The following is an 18977-nucleotide window of genomic DNA, read 5'->3' on the forward strand; positions in this document are numbered from 1 at the left end:
GTAGATCTTAGCAAAAATATTTCGATTACTTACAGAGATAATCAATTTGATTTCACCTGGGACTCAGACATTGGAGAAAATTTAGTGTAATGGGGCTGAAAGAAAATAATTTAGGCATATTTGAGTCAGCAGCATTCCTTTTGAAAGCTTCACAATGGCAATGCCATGTTGACCTGTGTGTAGTTTTCACTATGCAGCTTCGCCTTGGTTAACAATGGATTTGACTCCCGAATTCCCGAATTTGTAAACAGGTCAAAATGCACCCTAATTTATCACCGACCAAAGCTAATTCCATCGTAAAGTCAGTGTTGATTATATATAAGACAAACTGTGTCAATGGCCTTTGTGTACTGACCAAGGTTGGACTATGTTTGAGCTTTAAGGTCAGTGTGTGAAGTTGCAGAGATGACATAATGGTGAACAAGCTCCATTGTCATTGTTTTTTGTCCTCACCTCCTGGCTGTATTTGCTGACGTAGCTGTAGATCTCATGGAGGGCACTGAGCGCATTGAACTCGCTGGAGTGGAGGCGTGCCTGCTCAGCCAGATAGGCATTCATGTCCTGATCACTGATGGCTGGCAGGCGGTTAATGTCAGCATAGTACCTGCAAGAGGAGACACACACATTATGTATCACACATGACCAATCTTCCCCATCAAATCAGGCCAAAGCACTAAAAGCATTGCACAGTGGGTGATTTACATTGGAGGCGCTAGAGTGGGATGATTGGAACTCCACTCATCGGTGTTTTCAGTTTTTTTGACGTGGGTTTGTGTGTGTAATTGCATTTTATTTGCACCTTTTGCTGTCAACCAACCACGTGCACCTTTTTCATCAGAAACATCATATAAGACTTTACCCCGCTGGGGTGTTTTAGAACGCAAAACATAACTCAAATGTAGTGATATTGGATAGGTTGGTATCAGCATATAACCAATGTATTCGTTTTCCTTTGCAGAATGGAGATTGTTTTCTAATCAATATCACCAATTTCCTTTTCTGATGTGTTACCGCAAATAGACTTCCTCAAGTGGGAGCGGTTTCAAGAGTATTGCTATTGGAAATTGAATAACAGTTTGAGAGAATAAGATCGAGTCAATGCTATTTTAGACAGAGTTCTGTTTTGTCAGAATGCAATCATTTCCTTTTCGTTTTTTTTTTCTTTATTATTTTTTTTGTATTTGATTTTGGGCATTGACTGGTCCAGGTGTTGGCAACCTTAGATTTTGACCATATGCCACCTGTTTAAAAAACATTTCATTAACAGCTATGGTAGTAAACAGTTGTATTTTTAGTATATCATGGACTAATTAATTTAAATTGAAACAGTTGAATGCAAATGATCCTTAGGCATGTCATAATTATATGCCTTGAAACTTGGAATCATTTTCTATTTTTATTTTTATTTACAAACTGCTGGGCAACATATGGAACATAACATTCTACCTTTCCACCCAGCTTTTGTAGTGCGGTATGTCCTTGGCGTAGAGCAACTTGGTGGAGGGTGAATCTTTGCCTAGACGGTGCTCAGAGGTAGAGCAAGAATCCATGAAGGTTTGGGCCACCACAGACAAGCAGGCGTCCGTGATGCTGCTCTTGTGAATGTCAAAGACAAACTGCGGGTTCTTGATCACATTCACCCAGAAGCGCAGGGGAAGGCTGAGAATAAAGGTATAATGTGAAATAGCAGTGAATGTAACGACAGTGTAATGGTAGAATAGATCAGTTCAAACCAGGATCAGAACCGTGTTGATGTAAACGTGTTTTAAAATCTACATCATTGGCTGGAAACAATGATAATTAAAACGTAAACATCGGTATCATTATGTAGTGCAGCAGCAAAGAGGTACTTCTGATTTTGATACTTTTGCTTCGACGAAAGACATTTGATTGAAAGCTCACTCCAGAAAAACACTCCACTCACCAGTTGCTCTTCCAGGTATGGCGGACGTCTGTGTCGTAGATGCCGTGTTTGTCAGCCTGCTCGTCCAGAAAGTCAAACATGTATTTGATGGCTAGCGGTAGGGCGGTGCCCCGGCACACTGTGCTAAAGAGTGTCTCGAACAGGTCGTCCACAAATTTCTGCAGCGTGCCCTGAAGACAACATTGCCTCATAGTCATGAGTTTGTGCTTGCATGGTTGTTATTTCCTCTTAAGTCTCCTGTTAGTTGCTAGTGCCCTGCGATTGGCTGGCAACCAATTCAGGGTGTACCCCACTACTGCCTGTTATTGTAGCAACCCTTGTGAAGATAAGCAGCTCCGAGAATGAATGAATGAATGCATGAAAGGCAAATGATTAGTAGGTGTATTGTGAACGCCAGTATTTGTGACACTTACCTTTGTCGCCAGAAGCCTTGTAAGGTAAATCTCTGACACCATTTTGTTGCCTCGGTCACCTTCCTTCTGGTCGCCGTGCTCATGGTTCTTCACCAAGTGCCAAACTTTGACCCCACTTTCTAGATCTGGCGTCAACATTGGCACACGGGAATGGGGGCTGTCGGGGCTGGTGGGTGTGGACCGGAAAGGGATGTCCATGCCTATAGGGTCAAATGTGAGTTTGATAGGCAGTTGGCATTTTGTTCCCCAAAGACTATAGTGCCTTCCCATTTGTAAAACTTTGAATGGTTGACAATGTACTGTGAACATAGTGATGGTATTTCTTGATTTGACTGCCATGCTGGACATGTTGTTGCGCCCCTTCATTGATTTTGAATCATATACGTTCCTCAGTTTCATGTTGTTGTTTGTATAGCAGACCAACCTTGACATTTAGCTGCTTGACTAGAAATTCCACTTAAACCCTTATATTGTACAAATAGTGTTTGTATTTCTTTTACAGTACTGACCATATCTACTGATACTCCTCGGAAAACTGGCCGAGCACGGAATGTTGAAAGATGACATCTGCCTTGGGACCAAAGCCACCACGCACCGGTCTGTCACCTGGAAGGCCAGTCAAAGGTAGGAAACATTTGATTTTTTTACCAGGCGTACATTAGGCTACCTCCCCAAAAGAAAGGCACAAATCAAGTATTCCTGACTTTAATACTCGGCTTCGATGTGTAACTAATTGACAGCAATATTTACATCCAATTTGTCTTTTATTGGATTAACAAAACAATAAATTATAATTATTATTATTATATCAATGAAATTAGTTTGAAGGTTGACTTGGGTGTATTCCATTTTTGCAAATAAATGCATAATATAGTATACATTAAAATATAAAACCTAATTTTCTTCTCCTGGTAGATAAATATTGAAAGAGCAAAACTGCATTTGCCAGATGAGAAAAAGTAATTTCTTCTCCTGTTAGCGTGTTCTTGCCGTTTGAGCTCATTTGACTGCATTTGGCTCTTGATTCGTGAGTCAAGATCAAAATATGGCCAACAAAGAAACAAAAAACCTCATCCAAGGCTCCCGACCTACGCAAAAAAAAGCTGAACATTTGACTTTTTACTTATGTTTAGCTCAGAGGAATAACATGTCAGCATGCAATGAATACAATTGAGTAATGCTTTTTGTCCTTCATGAATTCTTCATGAATCATATGAGCAACGACTTAAAATGATTTTAAAGTAAATACATCGAAGGTCACCTGGCAGCTACCTAACAAAGTTAGTACTTTAGAGTACATACTTTACATTCATGTGACTTATTTTTTGCCCACCTGATAGTGGAGAAGCGTGTTGAGTCTTTTCCAGTCACCCTCAATCTTGGTGGTTATATCTTCATCTTGAAGTACGACACGAGCTGTTCTGCCCTGACGCCACTCTGTGTCGTGAATAGAAAAAAAATATTTTGCTTGTTAAATGTTATCTAGGGTCTCACATCCATGGGTGTCAAACTCCTTGTTCTTTTGATTTCTCAATATTTTGCAATAACATGGTTGGGACTCAAGAACATCAATGCCACTCTTGAGATCAACTTATGTAATGTCATCGGAGCATTACAAAGGCTCTTGGTGGAATTCTGAGTTTCGATGAACCTCACCTAGGTCCATGTCGTTAGCTCGTGGTCGCTGGGAGCAGGGCATGTTCTTGTACACGGCGTCGAGGATCTTCTCTTTTACTTGGGTAATAGTGTCACAGTTGAGCACCTTGACTGCGATTTCTGGGCTATTTTCGTTGTCGGGGTTTACACAGATCAGCGTCTGGCCATACAGGAGAGGAGAGAAAGAAGCGGCTGTTACTCACCCTCTAAGACCTTTTCATTAGCTGTCCTCTCCAGAGTATCCCGGTAGAGGGGATCTCAGGGGCAGAAATGTAATTTCACACCTACGGGATGTGGCTATGCAGCTTTGGCAGGGGCTTTAAACAAGTAATGAGACACTCTTCGACTGCCTGACACCGTGATCAGAGAGGTGTCATCCTGTCACCAGCGGAAAGTTTAAGCCTTTGGAAAAAGTTAGTTATACTGGTGTGAAACAGGCCGGCTCATATTAAACGAGCCATCAAACCCCATCAGCATTGCTAAAAAAAATAGTGAATTACCGATCAGGCTGCCAGAACTGCTGGGGCACTTATGAGTCATTTTTTTGTAATGATTCCATCCTCTTTGATTGTCATTGCAAACACAGACTTCTGTTTTGTCCACTTAGATTAATTCCTCAAGGAAAAAAAACACAGCCCTGACTGTCAGTGTATATTTGAATTCTTGTAGAAATGTCAGACAAAGCGCTCGCTAACCTTGGCAGCCAACTCAAATCAAAAGCAGCAGTTTCCTTTGTCACTTTTATTAGACTTGCTTGCTATTGTTCATACTTTGTTTAGGGAACATGCTGGTATAATATTTAATAAGAATCTTGTTACTAATATAATAATACAAAGTATATTTCTAAAGGTGGATTTTCAATCCATTTGACACATTTGTACTTCTAATGAAATGTAATGATTGTGTTCAATCTTTTTTTCTCTAGCATTTTTCTTTTCTTTTTTGCTTGATACACCAATAATAGTAGTACATTATATTATTGTGCTATTCTTTAGCTTTAGTTGAGATTTGTAGTCTCTACCTTTTAATACATATTACTACATTTCTTATCCAATCTGCAAATTTACGCTGCACTCAAATTTGCAGATGCAGTTAGTACCTGATTTATATCTGTATCCATATTTTTATCCTCCTTTGCATTGACATCAATGGGCATGTAATCTAAGATACTTTAAATCCAGTATCTGTAAAATGATTATACTTGTTTTATTTTGTGTTTCCAAGATCATCTTAAATTTGGCACTGTGTATACAAAATGTAAAAAATACATTTATCGGGTCCATCTGTAAAGTTTGGAGTGGATTATGGTGTTCATGAAACAGTGCTTTATAGTCTGTATTCTGCATCAACTAAATGCCAATTTGTTCTGTATTCCCTGCCTCCTCTTTCTCTTTGTTTGTGAGTGACATGACCTCTTACTCTCTTGCATTCTGCGAACAAAACAACCCCCATCTCTCCCGCCCGTTCTCCTCACAGTCTCAAAGATGTTGAAAGGAGCTCAGTGGGAGAAAGCAAATGATGCTGTGCAAAGTGTTAGCTGCTAAAGAATGCGAATGGCGCAAAATCATAGGAATGCATTGTCATGCTCTCTTAATCGACAAGAGGTTAATGCAAAAATTCTGTTATAGCCTTCAAGGATTCAATATGTTAACACCGGTGTCACGTCCTGTCCATTCATATTCTTTTTGTAAATGTACGTTGTGCATGGAGTAGGGTTGAACGATGTTGTAAAAAACTGACATCGTGACCTATGGGGAATACCAATACATTGCAATATGCATTCTGCAAGATTGAAAAATCTCAGTTTGAGAAGACTTTTTTTCGGGGTCACCTAGAATTAGTTGTCAGCCTACCACAGGGCAAGAGGAGACAGACAACCATTCATCCTCACAATCATACCAAGGGGCAATTTAGAGTGTCCAATCCGCTCCCGTGCTTATTTTTTAGGATGTGGGAACGAAGGGTCTTTGCCTCATTTTTTTCACTTACCAGTGTTTTATATTCAGTCTGTTGTCGGATGAGTTTGTCCTCGCTGAGCGAGTAACGCGCCTCGCCAGTGATGGCGTCGATAGGGCCCTTCTCCATTTGCTGTTTGATGGCACAGAAGAGCATAAAAAGGGGCTCGCCAGCAGACTCCTTTTTGTTTTGGACAGGCGCCCACATTGTGGATTACAGAGAAAGATGTGAAAGAGAGAAACACAAAAGAAAGAAATCGGTAGATGAGGTGAGACGATAAGCTTCTCAGCGTTGCGATAAACAAAACATATTATGCCTAGTGGATGAGTTTGGTAATCTCATGCAGTGTATTAGTTTGGGGAAAATATGTTGAGACTGGTAAAACCTGATCTAATTTTTGTGTTGAATGGAAGCAAGTAGTTGCGTCACATTAACACATTGCCTAGCATCACAGATGCTACTCTAATAACTGGCAAATAATTTTGCCGAGTGAAAAAATGTCTTACCTTGAGAAATTTGTGAAGCAAGAATGCAAACCAGTTGGTCAGCATCTTCTCTGCCACCGACTCAGTTCTGTGAGGCACAAAGAGATAAAAGTCATTTCCAGTTGAGCACTTTGACTTGGTTTATTTTTTTGTATAAATCAACAAAGAAGAGTCTGACAATGTTGAAGCCTATGGACACAGCATGCACAGTCTGTGGGATGAAAATTGAATCCTAAATCCACTTGCTGAGCCTCAGAAGAGCAACTGCCTTGTGGTCTTTTCCTTCTCTGCAATGCCATTGTCTGCAAGAGTGACAGCTGTGTCACCACTCAGTTGCTTTAACATGTGTCCAGATGTCTTTGCACCGTGTTTACTTATTTTTAATGAGGTTCCCTTTAGATTGACGGCACTGTCAGTGTTCAAGAAACGAGTCATTAAGCATTCAGCAGGCCGGCCTAGCCACTGGGAAAACAGGTTGGTGATAACCAAAGAGGCAGGAGGAAAGGTAGGGATGGAAGAAGCAGGCAAATATTTCAGGAGTGGAACATGGAAGATAAGCAAGATTGACAAGGACTGTTCTGGCACTGTACTTGCTCTCCCCCATTAGGTTGTCATCCTGTCCCAGTATGCCCTGACTTTTTCCATCAATGGAACTGCCGCTGTCTTTCACCTGTCTGCTCATGCGCCCGGTTGCCTAGGGCTCCCGACTAGCTTTTTCACACTGCTGAAGCGAAAGTAGTCTGCCTTATATTTGACCTAGTTACTCATCCGTCAGAATTGCAAGGGGAGGTGCTGGACTGAGATGAGGCCAATAGTTATCTATATTGTTGTAAATGTTGGAGACCAACCTTTGAAGGTCTTGGTCTAGTCAAATTCCAAAAGTCTTAGACTGGTTTCTGTCATGTCTTGGTCTCTGCTCACAAAAGGCTTGGACTTGTCTTTGTCCGGAATGGCGGAGTATCAGCGAGACTGTCTGACCAAAAGCCCTTTTTACTGTTTACTCCACCAGACCGGTGCTGCCTTCCCGGTGAAGGCTGGCTTGCGCGTCCTCCCTCTTAAAAGGCAACTAGCGTGTTCATGCATGTCCTTTAAGTTCTAAAGTGTATCATTAAATGTCAGTGCAATTGTCTTGTTTAAAGAGTGCCTTCTCAGTGCACTATACCTGCGCAGGAGCAGCTTGGGGTGGTTCTTGCTCTCCAGGTTGCGCTCTATTAGGTCAGAGAGAAGGTGTTTGAGAATGTCGGTGGCATACTCCAATCGCCCCTGCAACGCCGTCATGATGAGTGAGGCCATGTAGCCACGGTCCCGCATGGAGAACGAGCGCTGCAGCTCCAGCGTGCGAATGAACGTCAGAAGGAAGACTTTGTTGTTCACCAGCTGCGCAAACTGCTTCAAGGCTTTCTCCACATTTGCCTGTCCGCTCCCCGGCACCTGCACGCATCAGCCCATCGTGCTCATTAGATGAAATTGCATGATCGTTTTACCGAGGGAACAAAAGCAAAGGCTTTCAACGGAAAGCTTTTGATTTATACCACCGCAACTTAAATCTGTCTCGGGAGAGAGACACAACAGATTGCAGTCAAGATAGAGACACATTTGCAGTCTCGCACTGTGCCTTGACAAAGTGTTCTACTTGAAATTTAATGACTGTGTAAATAGAAGTGAATGTTTGTTTTATATTTATTTGCAAAAACTATGTAGATCCCAGTTGTGGAGATTTTTCGTCAAACTGTTAAGTAACGCCCAGGGCTGGTTGCCAAGAAACAAATCAGTGGCAGATTATTTAAATGTGTTAAATGAACATATATTGGGCTCAGCCATTTTGATCAAAAGGTACCTATAAAGTTATTTTCCCCCAGTGTACCTGCTGGCTTTTCTCCTGAAAATGCTTAAACAGGATTTATTAGCGAAAAATACATCTATCACGGTCTTAAAATAACTACGAAATCTAACCTTTGAACATTTTTGAGAGATGGGGGAAGTCGCGGTGAACGGTTTGACTAAACTGAACTGCTGAGATTGGGTGAGGCTGCAAACTGCCAGGTGCTACAACATGAATCAAACCCAAGACAAACTTCCAAGTGCCAGCCTTCATTGACTTACGTCGCTCTGTTTGACAGATCTCTGACAGCTGCTGCCAAGAACACTCGCTCTCGCTGTGTTATTTAATAGCCTTAAGGTTGAGATGCGCAGCATTTGAAAATATACCTCCAGGTCTCTGAGCACAGGGTGGTCATCGATGCCTGGGAAGAGAACTCTCATTGCATAAGTGCGGTAGTCCAAGTACGGTATGCCAGCTCGATCCAGGTCGCTTGTCAGCTCATTGATGTCCGTCTGCAGCTCGGCAAAGGCTGCACAGAAATACATTTAGCATTTATGATGATTTAAGGATGCTTAGCTTATTTGACTGCCAGTGCTCACCCTCCTTGCACTCCAGAGCAACACGAGATTCCAGGTTGTCCATCTGCAGTTGCAGCCTCTTCAATGTCAGGTCATTCTCGTGCGATTTTCGCCTGTATGCGAGCAGGACAATGACAACCACCACCAGAAGCAGCCCTCCCCCAGCAGTGATGCTCATGATGGCAGGCAGTGTGAGTAGGCTGTCTGAACGGATGTGTACTTCGCCCGGAGAGATGTGAAGTCCTCCCACTTGCACCTGGGCAAATCAAAGAAGAGTTAGCGTGCGTGTAGACTTTTTTATCTGCCACTTACAAATTTGGGCTGAGATATACTGTGATCTAGGTAACATATTATACTGTACTATTAATCACAGCTGCAAAAACCATTATTAATATGGAGAAACTCATTTACATTGTGGTAATGGTGACAATGAACTGTGGATTTTGTTCCTTTACAGAAGAATTCAGATTTGACTATTTTTTTAAAATGCAAGCAATAGAAACCTCAAAGGAATACAAACTCGACCTGCTTTATTGGCTATCTGGAAAAAAGGAAAGTACGCTCTAAAGATAAAAATTTAAGATGCTATAGCTAAATAAATAAAAGCCAACCAAAGATCCTTGGCATAGCCTGTGTCCTTGTAGTTGTATGAAAACTTCAAACTGGCTGCAAATTTATTGTGTTGCCCTTGTGGTTTTCAAGTTTTCTCCCCAAATTTTGCAAAGACGCCTGTCAATAATTCTGTGGGGCAATGTGCTGCTGCAATTGGCTGGCTAGCCGACCGTAAATGACACACAATGACAAGAGACAAATCTCTTTGTCGACCCACAAACACGGAAAATGCCTACTGACCCACATCCATGGCATTCAAGCAACCAGATGCAGTGACAGACAGTGACACGTTAGACTGACCAGAACTTTGTGCTGCCCAGTGAGGTTGGGTGGCTCGCAGAGTAACTGGGTGTCAGACACTGTGAGGGAGCAGGGGGTGTCCCCAATGAGCACAGTGTAGTTCAGCCGGGCACCGCCTGAAGCCGATGGCACCAGGTTACGACCCTGCGTCAGGAAGAAGAGGGGAATGGAATGATGCGGAACACCAGCTAGATTTTTCATTTCTTTTCAGCAGTTATGGCCTCAGGCTGCTAATTTGATTACTGCTGAATTGTATTAGCATATAAATGATCCTTGTGATAATTTATCTGGGCTAATTCTTTAAAACCTATTTTTCAAAGTGAAATACCCCCTGAATTCAATGTTGTTTACTGTCTGCCAATTTCAATTAAATGCTTAGCATGCAAATGTTTGCTAATTCTATTCATCAGTTCTCTTGAAGAATGTACTGCCAGATTATCAGGTGTTTCCAGTTCCTTCAAAAGTCCTACTTTAACACATAAGCCTTAAATCCTTTTTTCAAAGAGTTTAGCATTTGATTAATTTGAATTCATGAAACTATAAAACAAAAAACATGATGCAAGACCCAAAAAAATAACCATGTGTTGTTGGACCAGAAGGCTTTTTGTAAGAGGAAATGTACTATACAGAGGAAGCAGCCTCTGATGCTTTGAGCCTGAACCATGAATGTAAGATGAGGAAATGGGATTAAATTTATTGATCCCTGGAAGACACGTCACTAGTACATGACCAAAATAGGCTGTCATTTCTGATGAGAAAAGCATTAAACAGCTCAATATTTGTTCCTCAGTTTTGCTTGATCAAAAAGGGTGGTCAAACCTCATTTTTCTTACTTTAATTTTTAACCAAGGGAAAATTAACAACTTCATCATGCCCTTGCAGTATACACAGTGTGTGTAAGTAAACTCCCAAATGCTGTTTCCAAACAAGATTGTAGTCGCTGGATGAAACAATGTATGATGGCATGCAAAGTCATAGTTTATTGGTTGATAGAATTGCTGCGTAGCTATAAATGATAAATCCTTAATCTAACACAAATTGATTGTGTATGTACCTGACACCGAATTAAACGTTTTCCTTAACCAGTAAGGGTATACGTTGAATGCACACTTCAATAACCGTTAACCTACTTTTAGGATTATGGGTGCACCAGGTTTTTGCTCCAGAATGCCTGAGAGGCTAAGGGGTTCCAAGTAAGGGTTGGGATAGTAGAGAAAGCTGCTATTGTTGTAGGTGAGCAGAGCTTGGACGTTGTTGAAGACAAAGCCAAATTCATCAACATGCTTGACGCTCTCCACTTGGCCGCCATTATACTCAGACTGCAGTGATGGCGCAAAGCAGCTGATGGTGGTCGTATTCAGCACTTTGCAAACCTATGCACAAGATAGATTCAAGATGAAGTTACTGTAAGGGGAAACACTTGACATTCTTGCGCAATAAACTAGTTTTGCAGGTAGTGTTGTGCAAAATCAGGCAATTAGCATGTTTTTTGTTTACTCAAGGTATTGGTGTATTGAACCCATCATTGATATTTATCTTGCAGAAAGCCCATTCTCCAGTTGCTGATAACTAAGAACTTAAAGATGTCTGGTGCCTTTGTCACCAACTCATTATTTCTTCATTAAAATTTACTCAAAATCGGTCTGACCCTACATTTTCAACTGAGCAGGGTGAATTATTTAGATTTTTTTTTGGTGGTTATCTTGGCTTTGCAAAGATTGGCTTCAAGTTGGCTTCATTGTATTTCATAGCATTTTCTCCTGTCCACGCTGTTTTTTAGATATTTACGATAGAACTGCTACTCTCATTAAATTCAACAGTGACCCCTTTCTCGGAAGTTGATGTGTGTCAAAGGTCAACTATAAGCCTCCCTCAGATCGTGGTTCTGCCTGGAGTTCTGTCATATGTGTAGTTTAATTGAGCAGCTCAAAACTCGGGCAGGCATCATTAACACACCATTTAATTGGCTCCAAGCAGATCACTGTCTATACATGATACATTTTTAGGTTTAGGCTCTTATACCCAGACAAAGCCTCCAATCAAACCTACAATGAAAATTCATATATCGAGACCATGAGCCGTTGGTGCCAAGCCAGGAAGAACTGCATTTGCTTTTGATGGGAAATGATTCAAGTGAAAAATTATGTACAGGCATTAAATCCACATAGTAGCAAAGTGCAATGTAGTTACAGCGTTAGCTATGGGATCTTATGTTGTTTTGCACCCACGTTATGGGTCCAATTAGTTAAATAATTCATTTAAAGAGAAAATGAATTAAAAAAAACCCAGCACAGGTCAAATAAGATCTAACGAATCATGCGTAAATGGCAGGCTTCGCAGTGAATCTCCCGCAGCTTGAGATCTCATTCGATCATCATTGATCAAACATAAGCAATTTCATTAGCGTTAACTGCAGCGCGCCACTCTCACACTCACATTGACGGACTCGTGGCCGCCATATTTGACTCTGACTCGTGGCTCCTGCACAACATCCAGGTTGGTGCCCGTCACAGTCAACGTAGTGTGGCCACTGCGTGAGAGGAGAGCACAGTGATTATTGGTTGCAGTCTTTTGCTAATTAGGGTTAGTATAGATTGGTTTTGTAAGTTTTCAAGCCCAGTGTTTTCCTCACAAGTGGCAGGAGTAGATCTTTGGAGAAGTTGGCAAAGCATTGCGCTCTTTGTTATTGGGTGGGCATGTTGGTTCAAATGAGGGAAAGCAGCTGGCTTCTATTTTTGTCTTCAGTCGCGTCTATGCAGGAGCTGCTTGTTTACAAATCGGTTCGGGCATAACATGCTCGATGATGTTTTGCATAACCTGTTCACTGGTATAATCTCACAGCTCAATGTGTGAAAACCCAAAGGAAAATTGAACATTTCCAGTCAGAGGGTGTGTCAAAAACTTTGTCTGCTTGTGTTTCGAAATCTATGGCTCAGTTTATAGAGGATCATGATGGGACTATAGATTCCAGAAGAGATGTCTTGATAGCATCTCTGCAAAACTCCTTGCTGATAAAGTTCAATAAAATATATAGGAAATTAAAATTCTTGCTTTATTTCTGTAAAACTACTGAGATTTGTTGTTGTATCTCTGATCAACCCCGCGGCCTGTTTTTATCTTGCGTTTTGCTCACTTTGCATTGCTTGTCTAATTAAAAGCATATTCAGCACACAAACGTGAGTTGTGTTAGCTACAACCATTCATGAAACATTATACAACCAAAATTAGGGATTTGCCTGCAAGCTCTGCTTGCAAATCCCCTTTGTGCACACTTTTTCTAAATCTTGTGAGTTCAATGAATCTACCAAGACATCTATAAAGGTCCCAAGGCGAAAAGCATGGAAGAGAAATGGAAGAAACCATTAAATTGACATCTCCTTACATGTTATTTTAGCTTCTTCTGTCAACTGGCGAAAACACTAATTTAATACATAATCCAGGGCGGCCCGAATGAGATGAGGAGAAAATACATAATCCAAGGTTGTCAACTGTTGGCTCTTTAAAAGATAGCAAATGTGATTAATATCTTAGCAGAGGCCAGTGTTCGCTCATTTTCTCAAGACTGTCAGTCACTTCTGAAACCATTCCATTCACGATCCAAGGTTGTTGAAACTATTATTAATAGTGGTGATGTCATTTGGTGTTTTAACAAGTCCAACCTTCTTCCATTTTACTCAAAACATTAAAGTTAAGGTCGTTGAAGCATAAATTGTCGAAAGAAAGCAACAAAGATGACTTTTTTTCTCTAATTAATTATCTATTGTACTAGAAACCTGTTCAACGAGTCCATTAGTAGTTAAATTCTGATTTTGAACTTGTGGTTTTACAGGCCTGATTTCTATCGCTTGGTGCATGCATCTATCTTTTATTTTTTGTTTACATTTCTTAGCAATATCATCCTACATTTAACATTTTGGTCACGATTCAGATAGTGAAGATCTGAGGCTTTCATCAGTCTTCTATTCCAAATAGGTTGTTTTTTTCAGTGAATACAGTGGAAAAAGGGAGGAAATATGTTTTGTTTTCTTTTTAATTCGTCAGCAACATCAAGCTCTAGTTTGTTTATTAGTGTTACCTTGTGATGCTCCACAGGGGTTCAATGCGCTGCACTGTGGGGTCTTGTATATATTCAAAGGATAGACTACCAGGAACCTTGGCCAGGTCCACTCTCAGACTGACTTGCACCAGCCCTGCTCCAGTCACAGACGGGGCAGAGAAGCAAACAAGTTCTGATGTGGTCCTCCTGTTGAGGGTGAAAGCAAAGAGGGAGATTTATTCCCTTCATTGATTGTGGCAAACCTTCAGCTTTTGACAGACAGAAAGCCTGGCACTTGTGTGGGCAGAGGGTTCATTATAGCCTGTACCATTTCCTCATTACTGACACATTAGGGATGGAATAGTGTAATTAGAAGTAGCTGAAACTAATGGCTCCTTGCCTCACCCTTGCCAGGCATTTCTAGCTTTAAATAGACACGCATGACAATACTCCCTGCAATTAGGTCGTCATGTCTGCATTATTTATTCATTTTTACTTGTCTGATATAGGTTTGTTGCAAACAAAATAGAGGAAGCACCAAGCAATTTGTCGGTAATTAGCTAACCTGTACAGCTCGCATGTTTGGTTGCCAAAGTAAACAGTGACAGAACTGCCAGCGCCTAGGTTCTCTCCAACGATGGTAACCTTGGTACCCCCAGACTCGGGCCCTCTGCCTGGGGTCAGTGCCAGCAATGAAGGGGTCTGTTGAGAAATACAAATCAAAATACATCTCTCCCCAAATATTTGTGATTTTGACCTACGGGTTTGAACTGTGACATGCCTCTAAATAATTATTATTACTTCAACTCAATATTCACAATCTCTGTGAGCTCACCAATCAAGATTTCTCTTGTCACCTTCTCCATGTGATAATTATAGATAGAAGAGATTGATTGGAACATTGAATTACCACAAAGGAGTAGACTTGGTTGGACTGGGCACGTAGTTCTGGTCTGCATTCACCCACACAAAGCTTGACTGGGCCCGGTTTGCTTCCTTTAGTGGCAGCAGCCATCTCGCACACGATCCTGGTATACAGAACCAGAAATATGGACAGAAATTCAAGCACGTACCTCAATACACCATTCAATGTGTTTAGTTATGTTTTTTTTGGTAAGCAACCCTGGTTACTAAGCCTTTTTCTAAACCAAAATCCTTCATTCTTACTAATCTTTTGTGCCCTTAATTATTGTGTGACTGTAATTATTATTTACTAACACAGTTACATGGTTTCAAAAACCTTTGTTTTGCGGCACAGTTGGAGTTGGATGTCAATTCTCACAACAAGCACAGTTCTATGTTGTGTTTATACACGGCTTACTTAGTGTCACACCATTTATAAAGCTGGCCAACTCTCAACATAGCACAGGAACAGGAGCTTGAACTTGGCTTTCCATCCCAAAGAATACAAACTAAACGGAATAAGATTTGTGTCTAAAGATGAACACACCAAATACACACAAATACACTAATTCCCAAGGGGCTGCTGGCTGCTGTGATTGAGGCTGCTTTCATAAAAGTTGCAGGTCAATGTAGAAGACCATCTTTCTTCCTAATGGAAAACAGCTCCACAACTCAGATGATAAACTATCCCCCCTCCACCCTCTGCAGCACCATCACCGCCCACCATTACCTACAGTTGTCATGACAACGTACGAGTTTCCACAATAAATCCATATTGTCTGCTGGGTCAATAAGATAAAACGTGCCATGAATACCCCATTAAATAAGTGCCCCTGCGTTGAAATTAATGTCTCATAACAGCGCAGTCTTTTACAGTGCACTATGAATTGTGTGTGTGTGTGTGTGTATGTGTATATATATATATATATATATATATATATATATATATATATATATATATATATATATATATATATATATATATATATATATATATATATATATATATATATATATATATATATATATATATATATATATATATATATATATATATATATATATATATATATATATATATATATATATATATATATATATATATATTTGTGTGTGTGTATGTATATGTATTTATAATGTACATACATAGATAAGAATAGAAATTTGAAAGCATTGCAGTGTAAGCCCAATCACATTACATGGCTGCAAGAAAAACACATGGCCAACAGATTGTCCCTCCAGTCAGCTACATGCGGCGCATTTCAATTACGGCAGAGCCGGCAGCCTCCTAACAGCAGCTAGCACAAACGCCGTCCATCTCTCGCCATTGACTCTATGGAGTCAATCCCCACCTATGACAACACTCCCCACAACTCTGTAGAAAATAGAAATGCATGGATTTATGGCCGTGCTTTAATACAGGGTTGCCCTAAAATTGTACGTGTTGAAACAATGAGAATGTTACAACGCTCACACCCCACATGGGTGTGACACAAGTGAACACTTCTACTCTTGCTCTTCATAGTAGGTTTCTACCATTGCTCTTCATAGTAGGTAGTAGTTTTATATGGAGTGTGTCTGTATATTTCAGACAAATACTGTACTATCAATTAGGCCTGGAACAATCTTCAGCTGTATGGTAAAAGTACATTTAGGATATGAATACTATATGACTAACTATTCTATTTCAAAGCAAAAGCGATTAATAAACGTGCCATAAAAGAACAAAATCCCTTACTGTTCGGCAGTGATGTAACCCTCCTCCTGCGGGACGCACTGCACTCCTGCCACCTTCACATTATCCTCCAGCTCAGAGAAAGACAGGCCGAGGTTTAGGCCCTGAATGGTGACTAGTGTGCCGCCTTCGAGGGGTCCGGCAACTGGGCTAACCTATGGATGGAAGACAGAGACAATCTTGTGTCAGACTCCCAAAAGATTTACTTGGATTTGTAATTTCACACTTGAAGGTTTGGCAAGCACTCCAGGGACCCAACTATTTGTATACAACTCTTAAAAAGCTAAGTTTACAAACTTTATCGCCTTTAATTCAATTATTTTGGAGTCCTTTCCAATGTTTAACTCAACCGCCTTAGCTGGAGCCATTTCAGCATCTTGCAAAGCAGATCAGCAGCCTTGCCAAGGCGGTGCTTTCCAGCAGAGGAACACTATATTCGATTCATTTCACCGCGCCTCCTTCACAAATGCTATTAATACGAGTGGGACATCAAAGGCCCACAGCTCTTTGAAGTGCCAGCTCTGCCGCGTCTTCGCCACATGACCCGTTCGCCATCTTCATGCGGATGAAACAGTGGTTTGTGACAGTGAGATCTGTCACGCATTTCGTAAACAACCTGAATTCACCCAACTGTCATCCAGGTAAACCCAACCTAATAAGATCCAATACAATAGCTATAACTCGGGGTCTGGAAGTTACATCTCTCTAATGGATTCTCTCTTCTATAGTACTTGATGCAAATGATATAATCTGGCCTTTCGCCTGACTAGGTTGAAGTTTCTCCGTTCCTCATCTGGCTCCAATGAGCTCCGGCAGTCATGTGAGGAGATTTTAATATTTAATCATGAATATGCTAATGCATATGCTCATGACACGCTGATCTTTATCAAGCACGATGTTTACCTTGCGCACCACCTCCGCTGTCTTGTTTAGTTGCAAGATTCATCAAATTGCACACGTGCAAAAATGCTTATGAGATTCCCTAAGAATGGGTAACATTTTGGCATTGATTCACTTAAGCTAGATTCATCCAAACTTTGTCATGCTTCGCCGATCTACATGAATATCGAGACAGCGAATGGTAGATTGAAGTTGACTTGCGAATTTGCCACACGCAGAGGCCCATTCAAATAGGTTAATACTAAAATTACAGACTCATGTTATACCTCTGGCAGGTTTTCAACAAACAACAGTCCAAAATAGCCAGGCAGACCTCGGTGATGCGTGGGTTGGTGCACTTGACATTGGCAGCAGAAAGGTCAAGCCAGCGGCTGGCGTACGGCGAGATGGGCGGGCAGTGGCGCTTCATGGTGCACCTTCCCTCACTGCTGCACCAGCCACATTGGAACTTCTTCTCTGCCCGTAGGCACATGCCGCAGCTGTCTCGCTGGGCACTGCACTTGTACAGATGCACTGTAGGAGATACATATGGTCACTTTTTAAAAACAGATCAGATATATTTCCTGACAAGGACAGTAATAGTGCTATTTGCGGCGCAGTGCCTTTTTGCCCTCATTCATTTTCCTTCTCATTTTTTGATCCTCACTAGGGTTGCGGGGGCTGCTAGAGCCTATCCCAGCTTTCTGTCTCTCATGGTTGAGGTTTACCCAGGTTGAGAATTACAGGCCTCTCTAATCTTTTCAAGTAGAATGACTTGCACAATTGGTTGTTGACTAAATACTTATTTGCCTCACTTTATACCAATATGGAGATTTTAATCACCTTCAGTTTTATGTAGTTTATGTAGTTTTAGATAGATGTATGCCTGCTTACTGTATGCAACCTGCCAGGCTAACCTGGTTGAAAGTCAGAACTATCTGTCCTTGATAACACTGACAGTACAACCATGGTCACCGAACTGGACAAATGTGCGCTTCATCTTTCACCCCCAATGACAGACCAATGACTATCCACTATTACTCGATAAGCACTTATTGGTATTGCGAAGTTTCCCTGCAAGCCGTTAGCTGGGCCTTGAGGTGCCCTCCAGTGACCCATCTATCCGCACTGTTGTGGATGGAGTCCCTTGGCCTCTGGGCCATAGGCTGAGACGAATGCGGAAAGGCACCTTTAATCTTCTCGGGGTTGTCAATGATGAAATTGCCGTTCCACACGATGGAGAGCTCCACTGCCAGGTCGCTGATCTTCACGCCCTCGTACATGTACTGAAAAACATTAAACGGGCGTGAGCGGAAATAGGACAGAAAGAAGGAAAGCGAGGATGAAAGGGCAGCAGAAATGAGAGGCTTTTTAACCATCTGTCATCGGCGAACGATGCCCTTTTCATGCATTGTCGCAGATGACACGCCTCGCATTGTAATGGCGCAACAAAGGGAAGACATCTCCTGCATTCATCTGCAGCCTATCGCTCTCGCTCCCTAGCTCTGACACCACCAGTTTACATGACAAGGTCTCAGTGAAACACAAGGAACATATTTATTTGCTTTTCATTTTCCACTGTCTCTCTCTCTGCCTCACTCTTTCTTTTTCTCTCTCTAGCTTTGTCCTTCTCTGCCTCTTCTGTATTTTCTTCATTCATTTTCCATGCTGCTTAACC

General features: G+C 41.3%; 2 protein-coding genes across 3 annotated transcripts in view; one reads left to right on the forward strand and one right to left on the reverse strand.

Moving 5' to 3' along the window:
* The window catches only part of LOC144203013 (plexin-A2-like), a 62890-nt gene that overhangs the window by 3340 nt on the left and 40573 nt on the right, over positions 1 to 18977 (reverse strand). The window contains exons 11-31 of the mRNA XM_077726186.1: positions 18489 to 18585; positions 17634 to 17833; positions 16424 to 16575; positions 14693 to 14810; positions 14348 to 14484; positions 13822 to 13989; positions 12183 to 12276; positions 10877 to 11119; positions 9747 to 9890; positions 8856 to 9090; positions 8643 to 8785; positions 7597 to 7865; positions 6456 to 6522; positions 5983 to 6129; positions 3994 to 4153; positions 3671 to 3774; positions 2847 to 2943; positions 2338 to 2537; positions 1925 to 2094; positions 1447 to 1659; positions 454 to 604 (exon numbers count right to left, since the gene is read on the reverse strand). Of these exons, the coding sequence (XP_077582312.1) occupies positions 454 to 604; positions 1447 to 1659; positions 1925 to 2094; positions 2338 to 2537; positions 2847 to 2943; positions 3671 to 3774; positions 3994 to 4153; positions 5983 to 6129; positions 6456 to 6522; positions 7597 to 7865; positions 8643 to 8785; positions 8856 to 9090; positions 9747 to 9890; positions 10877 to 11119; positions 12183 to 12276; positions 13822 to 13989; positions 14348 to 14484; positions 14693 to 14810; positions 16424 to 16575; positions 17634 to 17833; positions 18489 to 18585 (3309 nt within the window). The remainder of the gene's footprint in view (positions 1 to 453; positions 605 to 1446; positions 1660 to 1924; positions 2095 to 2337; positions 2538 to 2846; positions 2944 to 3670; positions 3775 to 3993; positions 4154 to 5982; positions 6130 to 6455; positions 6523 to 7596; positions 7866 to 8642; positions 8786 to 8855; positions 9091 to 9746; positions 9891 to 10876; positions 11120 to 12182; positions 12277 to 13821; positions 13990 to 14347; positions 14485 to 14692; positions 14811 to 16423; positions 16576 to 17633; positions 17834 to 18488; positions 18586 to 18977) is intronic.
* LOC144203035 (peptidyl-prolyl cis-trans isomerase FKBP3-like) overlaps positions 2839 to 18977 on the forward strand; it is an 81733-nt gene continuing 65594 nt past the window's right edge. For both annotated transcript variants that reach the window (XM_077726227.1, XM_077726228.1), the window contains exon 1: positions 2839 to 2961. The gene's annotated coding sequence lies outside the window, so the exon portion shown is untranslated. The remainder of the gene's footprint in view (positions 2962 to 18977) is intronic.

Source organism: Stigmatopora nigra, chromosome 10, assembly GCF_051989575.1.
Source record: "Stigmatopora nigra isolate UIUO_SnigA chromosome 10, RoL_Snig_1.1, whole genome shotgun sequence".
Lineage (NCBI taxonomy): Eukaryota > Metazoa > Chordata > Actinopteri > Syngnathiformes > Syngnathidae > Stigmatopora > Stigmatopora nigra.